Source organism: Carlito syrichta, unplaced genomic scaffold (genome assembly GCF_000164805.1).
Source record: "Carlito syrichta isolate Samal-C Ts95f unplaced genomic scaffold, Tarsius_syrichta-2.0.1 Scaffold306913, whole genome shotgun sequence".
Lineage (NCBI taxonomy): Eukaryota > Metazoa > Chordata > Mammalia > Primates > Tarsiidae > Carlito > Carlito syrichta.
This window is the reverse complement of record NW_007251009.1, coordinates 148119-166853: the sequence shown is the minus strand read 5'-3', so window position 1 is coordinate 166853 and position 18735 is coordinate 148119. Positions and strand designations below refer to the sequence as shown.

General features: G+C 58.2%; 1 protein-coding gene across 1 annotated transcript in view; it reads right to left on the bottom strand.

The window, feature by feature from the left end:
• Positions 1 to 18735, bottom strand: part of VAV2 (vav guanine nucleotide exchange factor 2) — a gene marked incomplete at its 5' end in the record, with an annotated part of 165041 nt that overhangs the window by 39835 nt on the left and 106471 nt on the right. The window contains 5 exons of the mRNA XM_021715249.1: positions 6819 to 6919; positions 7763 to 7831; positions 9673 to 9771; positions 11341 to 11355; positions 14511 to 14613. Of these exons, the coding sequence (XP_021570924.1) occupies positions 6819 to 6919; positions 7763 to 7831; positions 9673 to 9771; positions 11341 to 11355; positions 14511 to 14613 (387 nt within the window). The remainder of the gene's footprint in view (positions 1 to 6818; positions 6920 to 7762; positions 7832 to 9672; positions 9772 to 11340; positions 11356 to 14510; positions 14614 to 18735) is intronic.

The window sequence follows — 18735 nt, the reverse complement described above, 5'->3', positions numbered from 1 at the left end:
CGTGCTACCACGCCCAGCTAGTTTTTTGATTTATTGTAGAGATGAGGTCTCACCAAGTTGCCCAGGCAGGTCCCGAACCTGCGGGCTCAGGCAATCCGCTCACCTTGGCCTCCCAAAGCACAGGATTACAGGCTGAGCCACCAAGCCTGGTTCAGGGAACCTGTTTTTCAAGGCAGCCACAAAAGCCCAGCCAACTTGTCTCTCCAGACAGTGATGGAGCATTAACACGTTTATTGGTTTTGTTCTCTTTTGATCAAATTTCTTTCCCCCACTCCGCAAAATACTCCTGGCTGGCAGAAGGGTTGTCAGAGCGTCGGGAAAGGGGGTGCCCCTGCCCGCCCTGAATCCAAGGACGCCCTGCCCAGCTACCTTCTGTGGCTCCATTTGAGGTCACAGCCAGACTCGGGGGTGGAGTTTGTAAGTCTCCACCGCAACCCCAAAAAGGGTCAAATCTGGAGACAGGGAAGCCCCTGGACTCCTGGGACCGACACACGTGCCTTCCTGCATGCGGCAACCTGGCTGGGCTCAGGGCTCACCCTGGGGCTGGGCACGCAGGGGAACCCCCCAGGGCCGTCCCAGTTGCTGAACAGGGTGCCTAGACGCCAGGAGCAGATGGACACCGGCCCCAGTGCCCCCGTGTTGCCCAGGCGGGGTGCTCTACTGAAGTCCCATAACACCAGCCTGATGCCAGCAGCCCAGTGCCAGCAGCCCCAGAGCAGCCCGGGCTGCTCAATACACACTCCATGGGATCCCCAGGCCTGAGGTTTACGCAGACGGAGACCAGGTCCCAACCCTGCATTCCTCACACCACGCCCCACCAGACCTCTCACACCAGCCACAGCACGGCTGGGCCGGCAGTCTTCTCCACCCGGCAGACTTGTACTCATCCGTCAAAACCCTTCCCTCCTGTTGCCTTCTCTGGATCACCTTCCCCTCTCCATCCCCTGCCCAGCAGGGTTCAGACAGAAAAGCAAGGAGACAGGTCACAGGGCAGCAGGAGGAGGCCTGTCTTCGATGGGCGGGGCCCACAGAGGAGACAGCATGGGACCACGCGTGCCCCGCCCACCACCCCGCTCCAAGCTCCTGCAGTGGGCCTCCTCCCTCCCCAAGCCCCAGCACCTAGCCTGGAGCCCTGGCCTGCACCACGCCACAGCCACACATTGGACACAGATCCTTCGAGCCATTTGATAAGTGGACGCCAGGACGGGGCAACCGTAGCCATTTGCAGCAAGTAGGAGAGCCACTTTGGGGAGAAGGAAAAACCCCACTAAACACCTAGAAGAGTCAGGGCCATGGATGCTGGATGCTTTGGGATAATTATTTCCCTCCCTCCCTACCTTCTTCCTTTCCTTCTGTCCTTCCTTCCTTCCTTTCTTTCTTTCTTTTTTTTGAGTTGGAGTCTCACTCTGTCACCCAGACTGGAGTGCAGTGGCACGCTCACAGCCACCGCAGCCTCGACCCGCTGGGCTCCGGCGATCCTTCCGCCTCAGCCTTCCAAGTAGCTGGAACTACAGGCGCGCGCCACCACGCCCGGCTAATTTTTGATTTATTGTAGAGACGAGGTCTCGCCAAGTTGCCCGGGCTGGTCTTGAACCCACGGGCTCAGGCAATCCACTCGCCTCAGCCTCTCAAAGCGCTGGGATGACAGGCTGAGCCACCGAGCTCCGCCTTTTTTTTTTTTTTTTTGAGTCAGAGTCTCACTCTGTTGCCCAGGCTGTAATCGCTATTCACCACAGCCTTGACCTCCAGGGCTCAGGCGTTCCTCTTGTCTCAGCCTTCCGGGTAGCTGGGACTACAGGCACGCACCACCACACCCGGATAATTTTTGTAGAGGTGAGGTTTCACTATGCAGCACACCTAGTCTCACAGAAACCCCACTTTTGGGACAGGAGCCCCAAGGCTCAGAGACATGACACCACTTCTGATGTTGCCCAGCAGGGACCAGATTCCCAGGCACGTGGCTACAAAGCCCAGGCCTCCTGGGCCCCAGAGGCCTCTGCAGAGGGACATTCCTCCCTCAGGGCACAGAAGCCTGGCTTCAGCTTCACCCTGTCCAAATCACACCCCCCCACCGATCCCATGGGTGGTCAGAGACAGAGAGGCAAAGGGACCAGGACTCAGCTGTCACGGGTCCCAGAGTATCCCCCAAATCTAGGTCCACCCGGAACCTCGTGCTGTGACTTCATTTGGATAGGGTCCCTGCAGAAGCAATCAAGGTAAGGTTTAAGGTGTGGCCGTCCCGGATTAGACAGAAAAGGACACACAGACAGGAGGAGGCCACATGAGGACAGAGGCAAGAATAGGGCAATGCAGCCCAAAGTCAAGGAGGGCCTGGCAGGGGCATCTCTCTTGCCTGAGAGCCTCTGTAGGGTCACGGCCTGTGACGCCTGGGTTTTGTCCGGTGAAACTAATTTTAACTGGTCCCCCAGAACTGAGAAAACACCTCTGCTGCTGTGATCCTTTGTCACAGCCACCATCACCCTCCGTCCACACCCCACACCAGGCAGTGTGAGACAGGTCCCAGGGGCAGGGTCACACTTTTCCTTGAAAATCCAGCCTATTTAAGGGCGTCAGTTAAAAGGCAAAGGTTTACAGGCCTTCGTATAACCACAAACATCTGCTCCTGTTAAAATTTATCCAGGCATGTAATCCCAGCACTTTGGGTGGCCAGGGCAAGTGGATTGCCTGAGCTCACGGGTTCGAGACCAGCCCAGGCAACTTGGTGAGACCTTGTCTCTGCAAGAAATCAAACATTACCCGGGCGTGGTAGCACGCACCTGTGGTTCCGGCTACTTGGAAGGCTGAGGTGGAAGGATCGCCGGAGACCAGCAGGTCAATGCTGGGGTGGCTGTGAGCATGTCACTGCACTCCGGCCTGGACGATGGAGTGAGACTCTAACTCAAAAAAAAAAAAAATTACCCAGGCCGAGTGCAACATCATATCAAGACCTCGTTTCTACAAAGATAAAAAATAAAAAAATTTCTATTTAGCTAGGTGTAGTGAGGTGCATCTGTAGTCCCAGTTACTCGGAAGGCCGAGGCAAGAGGACTGTCTGAGCCCAGGAGGTCGAGGCTGGTGCACTCCAGCCTGTGTGACAGAGTGAGATCCAGACCCAGAAAAAAAGAAAAATTATCCAAAAGCAGCACACACACACACACACACACACACCCCATGCCTCCTGGCTTCTCTAGAGCACCTTGGAACACGTGGGACCCTGGGAAGCGGCCTCCTCTGACTCAGTGACTGCTCCCTCGGAGACCATTCAGGTGACCGTATTTTCTGTCCTGACAGAGAAGATAGCCCCAACGATCTGGGCTTGAAGTCTTATTGTGTTTAACTTTCTGAATATGTTAAACTCCTGCTGCACTGAAAAGGACACAGATGCCCCTTCCGGAAAACCCTCTGATCTGCTCACTTTCTTTCACTGCATCACCTCTGCCTCCAGTCCATAGTCCCTGACCTCTCAAGGTGCCCGGAGACAGCGCAGGTTAAGGGACACAGCTCATGGGCTCAGGTGCAGTGAGTCCCCTACATACGAACCTTCAAGTTGCAAACTTTCAAAGACGTGAACATGCATCTGCGTGTCCAACCACATATGCCAGTTTGCATGTCTGGCGTCCACGGTCACGTGCGTGTGTCCTCTACACGTGGCTGTGCTTTTGTGTATTTGACTGTGCAGGACTGTCTAGGGTACACCCATGCAGTATCCTTATTTCAAGCCCAGGATGTCCAGAAGCGGACATAAAGACAGTGGTGCCATAACGGGTCCCGTACAGTCGGTTGTGTGAGTCGGGCACCTCGGCTGACTTTGTTGGACTTAAGAATGCGCTCTTAGAATGGAACTCGTTCGTAAGTCGGGGACTCACTGTACTGACTGAAGGTACAGAAGCAAGCGGGGACCAATGCTGAGTGGCCGGCTCTCCCCCAGCCTCAGTTTCCCCACCCAGGAAATGGGGATAGATTGAGGCAGTTCTAAAGCTTCTGGGGCTCAGAAGGTCCCAAGGGCAGCCCCGCCAGATGAGGTGGCCACACGGGCCCCTGCTGGGGGCTCTGGCGGTGGACTGTGGGCGGGGATGCTCCCCTGCGGGCCCCACCCCGGGACCACGGAGCTGGGGCTTGAGGCTGGACCGCGGAAAGGACATCACATCCCAAGAGCAGCCTCTCCGGCCGGATTCTGGGCAAGCAGAATCTCAGTGCGCCGGAGTCTCGCCTGTCTCTGATGCTTTATCTGCAAACATGCCCGCAGGGTTGGGATGGCCTCTCATCTCACTCTGATCTGCCCGCGGTTTCTCCTGAAAGCAAACAACACTCCAGAGCGCGCCCCCTAAGAGCTGGCCTTCCACCTTCCCGCAGGGCTGCCGACTGCCCCAGACGGGTTTCCTTTGTAGTTCGCCTGCCTCACCCCCCATCCGCCCAGCACGACCCACTGACCCGCCCGACTAAGCCAGCACCGGCAGACTCCAGGCCCAGCCCCAGCTGTAGATAAAAAGAGCTCGGCTTTTTCTTACCAGGAGCCGCAAAACACAAACTCCACCTCCGGGCCAAGCCTCCCTCTGTGTGGGAGACGCCCCCTTTGGGATCACGTGGCAAGTCTAAGAGGCGCTTCTATGGTTCTCAGACCCCCCACAGTGGACCCCCCCTTCAAAGGGTGGACCCGGATGTGGTATTTATTTATTTATTTTTAAGTAGAGACGGGGTCTCACTGTGTTGCCCAGGTTGGTCTCAAACTCCTGGGCTCAACCCGGCCTCCCGCCTGGGCCACCCAAAGTCCTGAGATGATGACAGGTGTGAGCAGCTGTGCCCGGCCGGAGGAGGTGGCATTTTTAAGAAGCTCCTGCTGGCTCTGGTGAGAGGCCAATGCAGGACCCACGAATACCAACCACTTCCGGTTCCTTCCTCGAAGGTTCCCTGGGCGACAGAGGCTTGGCGCTGTCTCCCGATGGTCTCTTGAGAAGCCATCTCCAGTCTCCAATAGTGCCAGGTACTGTTAAGTCCTTCCTGTCACTTCCTGTCTTCCTTGTCAAAGTCCCCTCTCCCTCCCTTTTTTGAGTTGTGGTCTCACTCTGTCACCCAGGCTGGAGTGCAGCGGCATGCTACGGCCACCACAGCCCCGACCTGCTAGGCTCCGGCGATCCTTCCGCCTCAGCCTGCTACTTTTTTCATTTTTTATTAATTTCTGTTGTAGAGGTGAGGTCTCACCAAGTTGCCCGGGCTGGTCTCGAACCCGTGGGCTCAAGCGATCCTCTCGCCTCAGCCTCCCAAAGTGCTGGGATTATAGACGTGAGCCACCATGCCCGGTCCAAAGTCCCCATTTTATTTTATTTTATTTTATTTTTTAAGTTGGAGTCTCACTCTGTCACCCAGATGAGTGCAGTGGCATGCTCCCAGCCACCGCAGGCTTGACCTGCTGGGTTCTGGCGATCCTCCCGTCTCAGCCTTCCAAGTAGCCAGAACTATAGAGGTGTGCTACCACGCCCAGCTAATTTTTGATTGATTGTGGAGACAAAGTCTTGCCAAGTTGCTTGGGCGGGTCTCGAAACTGCAGGCTCAGGCAATCCACTCACCTCGGCCTCCCAAAGTGCTGGGGATGACAGGCTGAGCCACCAAGCCCGGCCCAAACTCCCCATTTTAAAGAACCTGCCTCAAGGCTCAAAAGGCAGAAGCAGCAGCTGGGGGTCTCCACCAGGACGGCAGGGCCACCCTGTGGCCGCCCCCTACATAACCAGACAGAAGCTTCCAGAATCCCAATCTTTCCCCTGCTGGGCTCCTTCAGGACCACCCAGGACACGGAGGCTGGCTTCCCACCCTGTCACAAACCCGGGCTGCAAACCAAAGGCCTGGAAACAAAGACTCCAGTTAGCATCTGTTTCTAAGTGAGTTCTAATTCTGTCCCATCGACCCAGGGCCACGGGAAAAGCCACGTCACGGGCGTGCTGGTCATGGGTGGGTCTCCATGGTGTCGCAACCTCACGCTGTCTCTGCCTCCAGACACTGGCCTAATCCCCTGGGTGCAACTCCGGGCAAAAAAGGAGATGACAGAATCCTGACTAATTGCATCTGTGGCTAGCCTGAGCTCCACGACACTTGTCCTGAAGGCTGCAGAGACTTGGAGGTGACCGGGAAAGGACACGGTTGGTGAGGTCGGGCCCTGGGCCCCCTGGCCTTGGAAACATGCCTCTCGCGTCCCAGGCTGGGGCCGCTTCATGCCCGGATGGCCAGGTGACCACTCCACCCCCTTGTCTGGTCACGGAGGTCTGGGTCTGCTCCTGCCTTTCACTGGGCATGGACTGGCCACCTGGCCAGTCAGGCTCAGCCCCGGTTCACCCTCAAGTGCCACAGACACAGATGCCCTCCTGGCCCCGACAGAGACGGAGGTTGTGGCCAGGCAGAGACACAGCCCAGCCCTGGGATCCCCAGGATCCAAGATCTCAGCCATGACACAGTCTCACTGCCCTCAAGTCACCACCCCACTGAGATCCGCAAAGGGTGGGCTGGGGTCTGTCCTTCTGTGATGTGTCTGTGACAGGCCCACGTCCCCACCCAGGGAACCAGGCTCGGGCTGATTTTTCCGATATTCTCAGATGAGCTGTGATGCCACGAACGTCAGCCACCAAGACCACAGGAGAGCACGAGACCACGGGAGCCCCCACAAGGTCCCTCCGAGGGGACAATGGGGAAGGGTGGGCGGTGTTCTCAACAAGGGTGGAAGGATCCAGAGGGGGCAGCCCCTGCCTCGGGACACCTGGACCCGAGAGTCCTCCCTGCGCCAACTCTCCCCCACAGACGTGGCGAGCCCCTGCGGCCCTCTGGCCACTCACCTTTCCTTGAAATCGAGGAAGACCTTGGCCAGCGTGCTGCCTCCCACCATCATGGACACGTCAATGGCTCGCAGGAAGCTGTGATGCACCTTGATCAGGTCCTGGGAAGAGAAGGAGCATGAATGCATGCCCGGGCCCACCGAGGCAGCCGGGTGCCTACCAGACTTCCAAGGAAGGGGCCTGGGAGCCGGCCCATCGCCGGGAACAACACGTGCCATTCAGCAGGAAGGTTCTGCAGTGACGGGCGCACAGAGGAACAGGCAGGAAGGCAGGCCCCCGGTGCATCCAGCACTCAGGGGCCGACCACTGGCACGGGACGGCGCTGGCAGGGCCGGCACCCGGGCTCCCTGCACCCCAACCCTCTTAAGTCTATGGTCACCTGTCCTGGCCATGGCTCAGGATGGATTCTGAGTCGGGGACATGGAGAGCAGGTCGGTCTCATCCAGGACAGTAGAAAGGCAACCAGAGCCACCCATGCTGCCGGCAGGGAGGACCAGGGAATGGCCCGTCCCGGAAGGAAGCCACCACAAGTGGCCTCCAGGGCCTCCACCAACCCGCTCCACTCTGCTGACCACGTCAAGGAGAACCGCCACATGGGGACTGCCTTTGATACGTCCGTGTTTGGACATCCCTGAGCAAGGGAGGGGACTGCCCAACGGGTGACTTCTCTCAGGCTGCTGACCAAATCCTCCCTGATGGTTCCCAGGGGTCCCGGTTCCTCTGGGGCCGTGTGCAGCGATGCCACCCCCACCAGCAGGGAAGAAGGGCCCAGAAACCCCGTTCCCTGGCTCCTGAGACCAGAGTGCCCAGAGAGAGGGGTGAGTCACTGTGCAGCCGGCAAGGACAAGCTCTGCAAGCCTGCCTGTGGGCCGCCTGACATCTGAGGAGTGGTGGTGCCGTCAGGAGCTGGCCATGAGTGGGCAGGGCCGGGCAGGGCCCCTTACCTCCAGGTTGATGAAGACGGCCGCCATGTCTGCCGGGCTCAGGACCAGCCGCAGGGGTCCCATGTAGTTCTGGAAGAGAGGAGACAGCCATGCCACCTGGACCGCGGTCCCTGGGAAGGGTCCCCGGGGAGGATCCACTGGGGGGTGCCCAGTGCTCATGGGGGCACACGAGGGCTCCGTCCTACGGTGGCGAGTGCCACGCAGGAACACTCGGGGGCGGACAGGAGGGGGCCTGGGAAGGGGTCCAAACCCCACTGGCCACGACAGGGGCAGAGGCCCGCGGAGGCCACTCACATATGAAGCTGGACTGGGGCCCCCTGGTGGCCCTGAGCAGGCGCATTGGGGTTGCCATCTGTGTGAGGGGCTGAGGCCCAGGTGGCAGGGTCATGGTCCGAGGGCACCCTCTGGATGGACCCCACCTGGCCTTCAAACACTGGGCCTGTGCTCCTGCATGTGACCCCAAAACCACCATCCGAGGGCATGCTCTCCACCCCAGAAACACGGTGGCAGGGCTTGGCTGAGAGTCCTCTAGCCCCGGCCCCCTGGGAGATGGCCAACTGCCACCCCAGAGGCCCTGGGGTGCCCGGGTCTGCCTCTCCCCTCCTTTCCCCACCCCCCACACTCCTGGTCTGGAGTGGCAGCAGCTCTCAGGGTGTCCGGGGGGCCCAGGTGCTGGACGTCTCCTTGGCCGCCACAAGGGGCAGAGAACATCGCCCAAGTGGACAAGCACTGGCGGCCGCCGCGCGTGGACAGGCGGATCCACTCATGCCAGGAAGGGGCTGGCGGCTCTCTGGCGCTCTGTGACTTGGGGGACTCGCTGGCAGCAACATCTACTCCAAGGACTGGGGGGGGCTCAGAGAGACCCCTGAGCACACTCCCTGCCCCACCTCTGACAGCACCACGAGACCAACCCGAGCCCGCTGTTCTCTGCCGAGGGATTCAGCTGCATAGAGGAGAGGCCGAGGCTGGCAGGGCCCTGGGCAGGAGCGGACCTCAGAGCCGGGACTCAGAGAAGTAGAACTCTGCCAGGGAGGTGGAGGGAGGGCCGGGCTTGGAGGGGGTGGGATGGCCCGGCCAGGGTGTACAGAACGGCTGCTGGTCAGGGGCTGGGGCACAGGCACGGGAGGGCTGGCGGGCGGGAGGAGGGGCTGGCTAGGGTGAGGGTGGCCCAGGCCCCAGGGGTGTTCTGGGTCTCCCGTCCGGAGGTGTCACACTGCCCGGGACAGCAAGGGACGCATTTAGGCGTCCCCAGCACGGCCACCCTGGACTCCGCCTGGCAGCCAGAGGCTATCCATGAGATTCTACCTTGAAAAAATGCTGGTCTTCTCCACCCCCGTAAGCACTAGCTGTTGGCAACAGGACACAAGTGACAGGGGAACATCCGAGGGCCAGGTTGACCAGGTGCCTCCAGGAGGCCTGGGTGGGGTGGAGGCAGTGGAGGCCGGCCTTGGGTCCTCCAAGCGCTCGGCAGCTGGCAGGGACAGACGGAGGCAGGACCCCCCAGCCGCCTGTGAGTGCTGCTGCCGCCCTGTCTCATTTTACAGAGGGGGAAGCTGAGTGCAGTGACGTTGGGGAGCAAGCCCTGGGGAAGGGGAATACATAAGGCGTCAACTCGGTGCCTGGCTTGGCACATGCCTTCGGGCCTGGAAGCCGGAAGTAGCCAGGGTTACACTGGCAGGAGGGGCAGAAACAAGGGCAGAACGGGGCTCAAAGGGGTCGCAGAGGCAAGGGGAGGCACCCCCTTCTGGGTGGGGGTCCGGACGGCAACGCGAGGACCGTCGAGCGGCCCCACCCCGTCACCGCTGCCCGAGTCCCTGCCTCCAGCGTGCACCCCCCGGGAGAGCGGCAGCCCTGCCGTGACCACACGTGGCCGGGCCTCTGCCATCTTCCAGTGGCCAGGGTCTCCCCACCTTCTCGATGTCTTCCAGGGTCCGGTAGTACTTGGCCTCAGTCTCCTGGATCTCCAGCAGGCAGCAGTTCCTCTTGTCATCCACAGTCATGCCCATTTTCTGGGGGAGGGGTAGGGGACGTGAGCCAGGATCCCCACAGGACCGGCCGGGGACCACCAGTAAGCACATCTGTAGCGGGCAGCCCGGCCACCCACCCCACACCACAAGCGGGTGCCTTCTCGGATCTAGCCATGAGGTCAACGAGTGGGAAATGGTGAGGCCAGAGGGCAGGCAGAGGGGACCAAGCCTTCCCATCCATTTTGCACATGAGGAAACAGGCCCAGGGAGGGGTGCTGGGGGGCGCAGTGCCGAGTTAGACCTGGAGGCTCTTAGGATCAAGGGTCCTGCTTCTTAGCGTGTGAATCTCATTTTTTTTTTTTTGAGTCAGGGTCTTCCTCTGTTGCCCAGACTGGAGTGCAGTGGCATGATTACAGCTTGCCGCAGCCTCCACCTCCTGGGCTCAGGTGCTCCTTCCACCTCAGCCGCCCGAGTAGCTGGGGCTCCAGGTATGCACCACCACACCTGGTTAATTTTTTGTAGCAACAATATTTTGCTGTGTCACTTAAGCTGGTCTCGAACTCATGGTCTCAAGGAATCCTACTGCCTCAGCCTCCCAAAGTGCTGGAATTACAGGTATTAGCCATCAGCCTGAATCTCAACTTGTCACCAGGCAGGGGTGAGGGCCTCAGGAGCCACTTGCCTCCACCCCGACACAGAAACAAGAGGGGTTCGCTCAAGCACCTACGTATGCGCAGGCCCTCTCTACGGGCAGATGGTGTTACTAGATCTACACTTGTGGACCCACGCCTGACACTGCTTGCCCCAGTACCAATTGCTCGCAAGTCAGACTCTCCCCAGAGAGGCTTGAGATGACAGCCCACTGCAGAGCCACAAGGGCCCCCTCCAGACTGACCAAGAGACTGGCAGGTCACCGGTGGTCACTGCTAGAGCATGGTGGACTTTCCCGACTCTCTCTTCATTTATTTGTTTTTGTTTTGTTTGAGTTGGAGTCTTACTCTGTCGCCCAGACTGGAGGGCAGTGGCACGCTCCCAGCCACCGCAGCCTCGACCTGCTGGGCTCTGGTGATCCTTCCGCTTCAGCCTTCCAGCTAGCCAGAACTACAGATGCACGCTACCATGCCCAGCTAATTTTAATTTTATTGTAGAGACGAGGTCTCGCCAAGTTGCCTGGGTGGGTCTCGAACCTGCGGGCCCAGGCAATCCATGCGCCTCAGCCTCCCAAAGTGCTGGGATGACAGACTGAGCCACCGAGCCCGGTCCGACCCTCTCTTAAAGTCACCTGAGGCTGAATTAGCTGAATTTGCCCACAAGCTCTAGAGAAACGGAGCTGTGGCCTGAGACCCGCCAGGGCATCCCTGCCAGCCCCAAGATCTTCCTCATCCTCTGAGAAACGTCAGGGGTCCCCTTTGGGTCAGCTGGCCTGCAACTCTCCAAGGACAGGGGCACAGGGTTGTAGGGAGTCCACAATTCCCCTGAAGCCGTGCATGGTGGACGCTGTCTCCCTGGGGACAGGGCCCAGGTTTTCTTAAAGAGGTCGTGACCTCCCGGAAAGGTCGAGAAGGCGGTGCAGGGAGAACGTCCCCTGGCCTCCTTCGAGGGGCCACTTACCTGTAGGTATCTAATCTGAAGGCATGGAGGGACAAATGAGAAAAAGCACCAATCAGCAGGGTCGACAGTGTCCTCTCAGGCCGTGCCTGGTGATGTCAGGGGCCTCGCCTCCCCCCATCAGCCAACAGCCCCGAAAGCCGCAGCACAGCCTGGCTGGACGGGACGGAGGCAGCACAGGGACGGCAGTCGCCCAGCTGCCTCCCCACACTCAGGCCCAGAGGCAGCCATTGCTGTCCATCCCCTGCCTCGATCTCCCCCTGGAGACACCGCCATCCCACCACCTCCCACTTGGACAGTTCGGATGGTCCCAGACATGACCGGGGAGGACATGAAACTGGCTGTTTTGTCTCAGGGGACCCCAGCAGGAAGCAGGAGCCCCTCCCCCCCACAGTCCCTGCCCGGACCGCCCGGACAGCCCAAAAGCATGCCGGTACCAGCATGCGGTGTTAGGACGCTGGCCCGCCCCGGGGCACAGGCCAGCTTTGGTCCCCAGTCCAGGAAGTTCTGCAAACAACCCTGTGTCCCTTCACGGGTGTTTCAGAACCAAGGACAGCAGCCGTCTCTGGAGAGAGCCTGCGTGGCCCGGGTGCCTCCAAATAACCTCCCAGGTACTACACCCATGTGCTCAGTTCACCCACACGGCACCCAGCCTTCCAAGGACCTGGGGAGTGAAAGGTCCCATCAACCAGGAGGTTCGCCAGATCTTTCTAGGACCTGTCTGGCCAGCTCTGGGGAGGTGGGGGGACCCCCGTCAGCAGGGGCCACAGCTTGGCCTTCTAGCCCCACTAACAGACAGCCCAGAGGCTGGGCCAGTGATGCCACTCTCTCGGGACCCCCGGGCAGCACAGGCTCTCAGTTCTGTCGATTGTCCACTGAGGGCCCTGGTCTCCACAGTGGGACCCCTGGTCGTGGAGGGGAAGGAGACCCACCTCCAGACCCTTTAGGGTCAAAGTGAGACCCCTGATCCTTTTTTTTCTTTTTTGAGACAAGGACACCCAGGCTGGAATGCAGTGGCATGATCCCATCTCCAGGACTCAATTGATCCTCCCACCTCAGCCTTCCAAGTAGCTGGGGCTACAGGCACGTGTCACCACATCCAGTTAATTTTTGTATTTTTTTGTAGACATGAGGTCTTGCTGTATTGCCCAGTCTGGTCTCAAACTCCTGGGCTCAAGGGACCCTCCTGCCAAGGCCTCCCAAAGTGCTTGGATCACAGGTGTGAGCCACCACGCCCGGCCATTAACCTGTTCTTAAAAGTGGAGTCTAGGGGCCTTGAGACCCACCGTCCTGCCCCTCCCGGTCTCTCCCAGAGGGCTCCAGCCCAGTGGGAAAGGCATCGTAAACAGCTTCTTCGGGAACTTGAATCCCTGGCTTTCTGCTTCTCCACCATCAGCTGGTCACACTCGCTCTTCAAAGGGAAAACACTGACATTTGCCTTTTGAGGAATTTCCCCTTCCTTCAGGGAAAGCGCACGGCACTGAAGCCTCCGCGACTGGCAAGCGGCAACCTGCCTGGCCCTTGGGGGCTCAGGGGTCCAAGAGGGCCAGCCCCTGCCCCCCATCTCAGCCCCTCCAGACCCCCGCCTCCTGCGCTGCAGCTGCTGGCTATAAACACGCGCTGGCGCAAACTGGCGTCCAAGAGATTATTAGCCCATGCCAGCTCGGAAATAAATATCCTTGCCACATAAAAGACGCACAGCTGGCTAATTGGGCCAACCCTGGTCTCGGTGCTCTCGGTACGAAGGGGTGGAACGGTGGGTGCGACGTAGACGTCATGCCCAATTCCATCTTAAGGCTCTCTGGGTAGGCAGGAGGAAGAACCCCTGCACACTTGGGGAGAGAATTCCATGGCGACACAGCCATGGAGGGCTTGGAGGCAGTGGTGTCCTATCTGTGCAGCTTGGAGCACCCACAGGGGAGGGCGGCACATGGCAACATGCTGGGTACTAGGTCCACTACCAGGGGGAGACAGGGCCTGCCAGAAGCCCAAACTTCCCCTGCATGCAACTTACTTACGGAGCAAATCCTCACTTGTACCCCACAACTCTAAAATCAAATCAGAGGGAGGACCCCCAAAACCAGGATTTATCCTTCGGAGGGCAGGCCCCTTGTAGGACAGGCTTCCCCGCTAGGTGAGTGTTCGAGACACCCATCGGCATCTGTGGACCGGCTAGCATTACCGTGAGAGGTTGCGTCTGGCGTCGGCTATTTTTTTTTTTTTTTGGAGATGCTTTTAACACGTTCACCCATTTCATAACGGGTGATTTACAGGAACAACCTGCCCCTATTACGCTGAGTGTTGAGCAGTTTTTGACCAAAAACAGCCGAACCCTCCTGCCCCGCGTTCCCTATTCCCTGGATCTCGCCCCGAGTGACCTTTTGTTTCCACCAGTGAAAAAAGTCCTCAAATGTATTTTGTTTTGCCAGCACGAAAGAGGTGAAACAAGAAAGAGCAGAAGCACTCAAAAGCATCAAAATGGACGTGCTCATACAACGTTCTGAGCAGTGGAAAAAGTATCCCGATAAGTGTACTGCATCAAATGAAGCGCACCTGGAAGGTGACTGACATTTAAGCATGTAAGAATAAATGCACAATTTTTTATCAATAAATTCCGTTTTGGGGGGGTCCCTCCTCATAAAATAAACATTTTTTTTTCAGTTGGAGTCTCACTTCATCGCCCAGGCTGGAGTGCAGTGGCACACCCAAGGCCACCACCGCGTCGACCTGCTGGGCTCCGGCGATCCTTCCGCCTCAGCCTTCCGAGTAGCTGGAACTACAGGCGCGCGCTACCATGCCCGGCTCATTTTTTATTTTATTGTAGAGACGGGGTCTCACCAAGTTGCCCGGATGGGTCTCGAACCCGCGGGCTCAGGCAATCCACTCGCCTCGGCCTCCCAAAGCGCTGGGATAACAGGCTGAGCCACTGAGCCCGGCCAACATCTCAGTAGGGAAGGGCCCCCAGCAGACTGGGGGTCAGGGAGGGTATCCGAGGAGACCGCTCAGAGGAGCCCCCGTGGGGTCCAGGAAGGACAGAGGGGTGCACCCCCTGGAGATCCCCCCGCAACCGGAGCCACCTTCTCTCGGTGGTTCTGCTGCGGGGTGGGCCCGGAATCTTGTTGAGCAAAGCCAGGCTGGCCGGCAAGCCAGGGGCGGGTGCGGCTGGGGCTCACCATGGGCTGCTGGACTTCCACCTTGATGATGTCCTCGTAAATGTCGTCACCTCCATCCTCACAGGGGACGCAGTCATAGATGTCTTCGCCAAGGTCATGCTCGCTGCACAAGAGAAGGCGGGTTAGAAGGGAGGGGAGGTTCCTGCCGCCCCCCTGACCAGGGACCTGCAGAGAAAGTCCACGAGGCATGCAGGCAGCCCGGGCCACGGCTAGGGCAGGCCTCGCCTCGGCCTCCGTCTGCAGAATGGTGGGACGGCTGCCTCCCGGGCTCTGTGAGGTGGAATCAGGCAGGGCAGGGAGCCCCACTCGACATATGTTTTAGAAAGTCCTGCCAGGATGAAGCACCCACCCCTCCAGCCCTTTGGCAACGCCAGGGACACACACCGGAGGCCCAGGGGCGAGATGTCTGCCCTCACCAGAATCTCCCCAGAGTCGGCCAACAGGAGGGCTCAGCTCCCGCCTCCAGATTTGAGGCTCCTCTCTGCTAGCCCACCCCTGCGATCTGAGTGCTCTCAGCCCAGCCCAGGGTCTCCCAATCCTCGGAGGTAAGCTGCAAAGCTCAAGGGTGCACAGAAAACGGTGTGGACTTGTGCCCTCCCAAAGTACACCAGGGAAATGACCGCCTCTCTACAATGCAACAAAGCTTCCTTCCAGCTCATGATCGTGGCTTCATTCTACCACACACTGCCCCTCTGCCCACAGGACTGAGTTCTCAGGACACCTCCTCCAAGAGGCCCTCTAGGATGTCCTGCCCGCTCTGTGGTTCGAACTCTCCCGGGCACTCGTGTACTTAATACAATTCCTCCAATGATTCTGTATGTGCTACTGACGAGCCCCCCTCCTGGAGACTAGCTCAACATCTCCATCCTTCTGACACTCTGCCCTGACACACGGAGGTGCTCAACAAATGCTTCACTGCATCAGCAGATGAGTCGATCCACCTACCCAGCCACTCCCACAGGCACCCTGGGGGCTCACCGTACCCTGGGACACCAGGGCAGGAGCCACCCGGGTCTTTACCCTTTTATGGGGCACATTTGAGGGCAGGCTGGTCCCCGCATTCCCCCCCTCCACAGCCTGGACTCAAAGTGGGCAGCAAAGTTCATTTCCAAAAGGAGCAAAACGCAGCAGATTCCTTTCCCCCACCCCAACCAACGACAGCCACAGGGGGACCAGGGAGGGGCAGAGGCCGGGACAGAAACAGCGTATGGATTTCCTGGCCAAACCCTCTGCCCTGGTCCCATTCCAAACCCTGCTTTTTTTTTTTTTTTTTAAATAGAGACAGGGGTCTCACTGCGTTGCCCAGGCTGGTCTCAAACCCCTGGGCTTGAGCAATACCTCGGTCTCCCAAAGTGCTGGGATGACAGGCATGGACCACCGCACCCAGCTTCAAACCCCGATTTTTGAGTATCAGCTGCCATCTTTTTTTTTTTTAATGAGTTGGAGTCTCACTCCATCGCCCAGGCTGGAGTGCAGTGGCATGCTCATGGCCACCCCAGCGCCGACCTGCTGGGCTCCGGGTGATCCTTCCAACTCAGCCTTCCAAGTAGCCGGAACTACAGGCGTGTACTACCACGCCCAGCTATTTTTTAATTTATCGTAGAGACGGGGTCTCGCCAAGTTGCCCGGGCTGGTCTCGAACCCCCAGGCTCAGGCAATCCACTTGCCTCGGCCTCCCAAAGCACTGGGATGACAGGCTGCTGCCACCTTTTTAGGCTTGGGTCAGGGAGGGGGATCCTTTAAAAGCACCCAGAGAGAAGGAGGGTGTGCATGTGCTCAAGAGAGGCTCTGCACCGGGGGTCTCCCCAAGGTCCTCAGTACCTTCCTGGGGGACAAGCTGCAATGCAAGAGGGAAGCCAGGGGGCGAGTCCAGCAACCCATCTTAAGATCCCTGTCTCAACGAGACTCCCGCAGGCAGGGAAACACAGGAAGGAGAGGAAGCTGTTGTGTCAGGTGCTTAATATTTTTTTCACCACAGGTGTGAGGAAGTTGAAAGTCAGTAGAGGCCAGGTGTGGTGTCTCACACCTGCAACCCCAGCATTTTGGGAGGCCGAGATGGGAGGATTACTTGAGCCCAAAAGTTTGACATCAGCCTGGGCAAGATCTTGTCTCTACAATAAATAAATTTTTAAAATTAGCCAGGTGTGGAGGCGCAGGGCTGTAGTCCCAGCCGCTGGGGAGGCTGAGGAGGGAGGATCACTTGAGCCCAGGAATTTGAAGCTGCGGTGAGCTATGATAGCGCCACTGCACTCCAGCCTGGGCGACAGAGCAAGACCCTGTCTCAACAACTAAAAAAGTAAAAACAAACTCTCTCCTCCCCTCCTCTCCCTGCCAGACCTCTGCCAAGTCGTCTGCCTGGGCGTCACCGGTAGGGCAGGAACACTGGTGCCCGGGTGCAAGCAGCCTCCATGGGCTGGGTCTACACAGGCAGGCAGAGGCTCCCCAGGGAGTAGACGAGAGGGCAGGAAGGGCACTCATGAGCTCACAGATCCCCTCCCTCCCCCTCACCCATCTCAGAGCGTCCCTCTGGCGGGTCTCGCAGCTGTCCTAGAAAAGGTCACTTGCCACAACACAAGTCACCTCCCCTCCCCTTCTCTCCAGACACCGTCCCGAGGAAGCAGCCCCAAGGCTCCACCCACCAGGTTACTGGGATATGGGTGAAGTGACAGGCATTCTCTCCTTGGCGACAGCCACGCCGCACTGTGCAGCAGAGCGAGGCTGGAGGCGAAGCCCCCACAGAGGGTTCTTGGTGGCGCAGAACCGAGATGAGATGGCAGCGCTTCCAGGTGCTGAACCGACAAGCTGCAGGCCGCTGGGGCCTCACACATGGCTCGAGACAGGAACTGGCTCTGCTTTGATGGGCCAGGCAGAAGGCACTGGCTGCTAAATAGTGTAAGAGCCAAGGATACGGATAAAAATGACAGCAAGCTGGGCCTGGAGGGGCCTCTAGGTCGTCGGGTGCAGGGATGGCCAAGGCCACACGCTGGGACATCCCACCTGAATCCAGGATCGTCCCACCTGACCCTACTTTGTCCATCTCAACAAAGTCACTTGTGCGGTCCCCTCCCTGAATCACCAGCATAGGCTCTTTTTAATTTTTTTGGTTAGTCAGGGTCTCACTTTGTCACCCAGGCTGGAGGACAGTGGCACGGTCACGGCTCACTGTAGTCTCAACCTCCTGGGCTCAGGCAATCCTCCCGCCTCAGGGTACGGAGTAGCTGGGACGACAGGCCCGCACCACTACACCTGGCTCATTTTTTAATATTTTGTTAGAGACGAGGTCTCGCTATGTTTCAGGCCGGCCACTTTTGCCCATTTAAAAAAATTAGGCTGTCTGTCCCTTCTTGTCTTGCATTCTTTACATATTCAGGATACAAGGCAGATGTGTTTTGTGATTTTTTTTTCCCCCAGTCTCTGACATTTTGACAAATAAACACACCTGTGTAACCTACGCTCCATCCCAGTACTGAACACTATCATCTTCCCTAGAAGTCCCTCCACTGGCTGATAGGTCCCCTCCCCCTCCCCAGTCACCAGCCTTTGGACTTCTTCACCGTGGGCTGCTTCTGTCTGCTGGAAAACGTCCATGACACCCCGTGTTACAGGTGTTTCTGTGCCTGGCTTCTTTGTTCACCCTCTTCTTCTGGGATTCCAACTGCACCTGTGTTAGACCACTTGCTACTGTCCCGTAAGTCCCAGCCTCTGTTTCTTTTCTCCAGTCTTCTTTCCTCGCTGTCATTCAAGCGCGTAACGTCCACTGGACTATCTTCAAGTTCAATGACTCTTCCCTCTCATCTGCAACTTATCAAGCTGATCCAGGGATTGTTCATTTCTGATAGGCTTTTCGGCTTCAGAATGTGCACTGGACCCCTTTTCACCATTTCTGTTTCTCTGCTGAGATTCTCCATCTGTTCATTCATTACTCATATATTTTCCTCTAAGTCCTTGACCATGTTTATACAAGCAGCTGTGATGGTTCATTTTTGTGTGTGTCAACTTGACTAAGGGGTGCCCAGATAGCTGGTAAAACGTTCTTTCTGGGTGTGTCTGTAAAGATGCTTCTGGAAGAGATGAGCTTTTTTGCAGGGGTGGGGGGAGACAGGGTCTCATTCTGCCACCCATGTTAGAGTGCAGTGGCCTGATCCTGGCTCATTGCAGCCCTAACACCCCTGGGCTCAGGTGATTCTCTTGCCTCAACCTCCCAATTACCTGGGACTACAGGCAT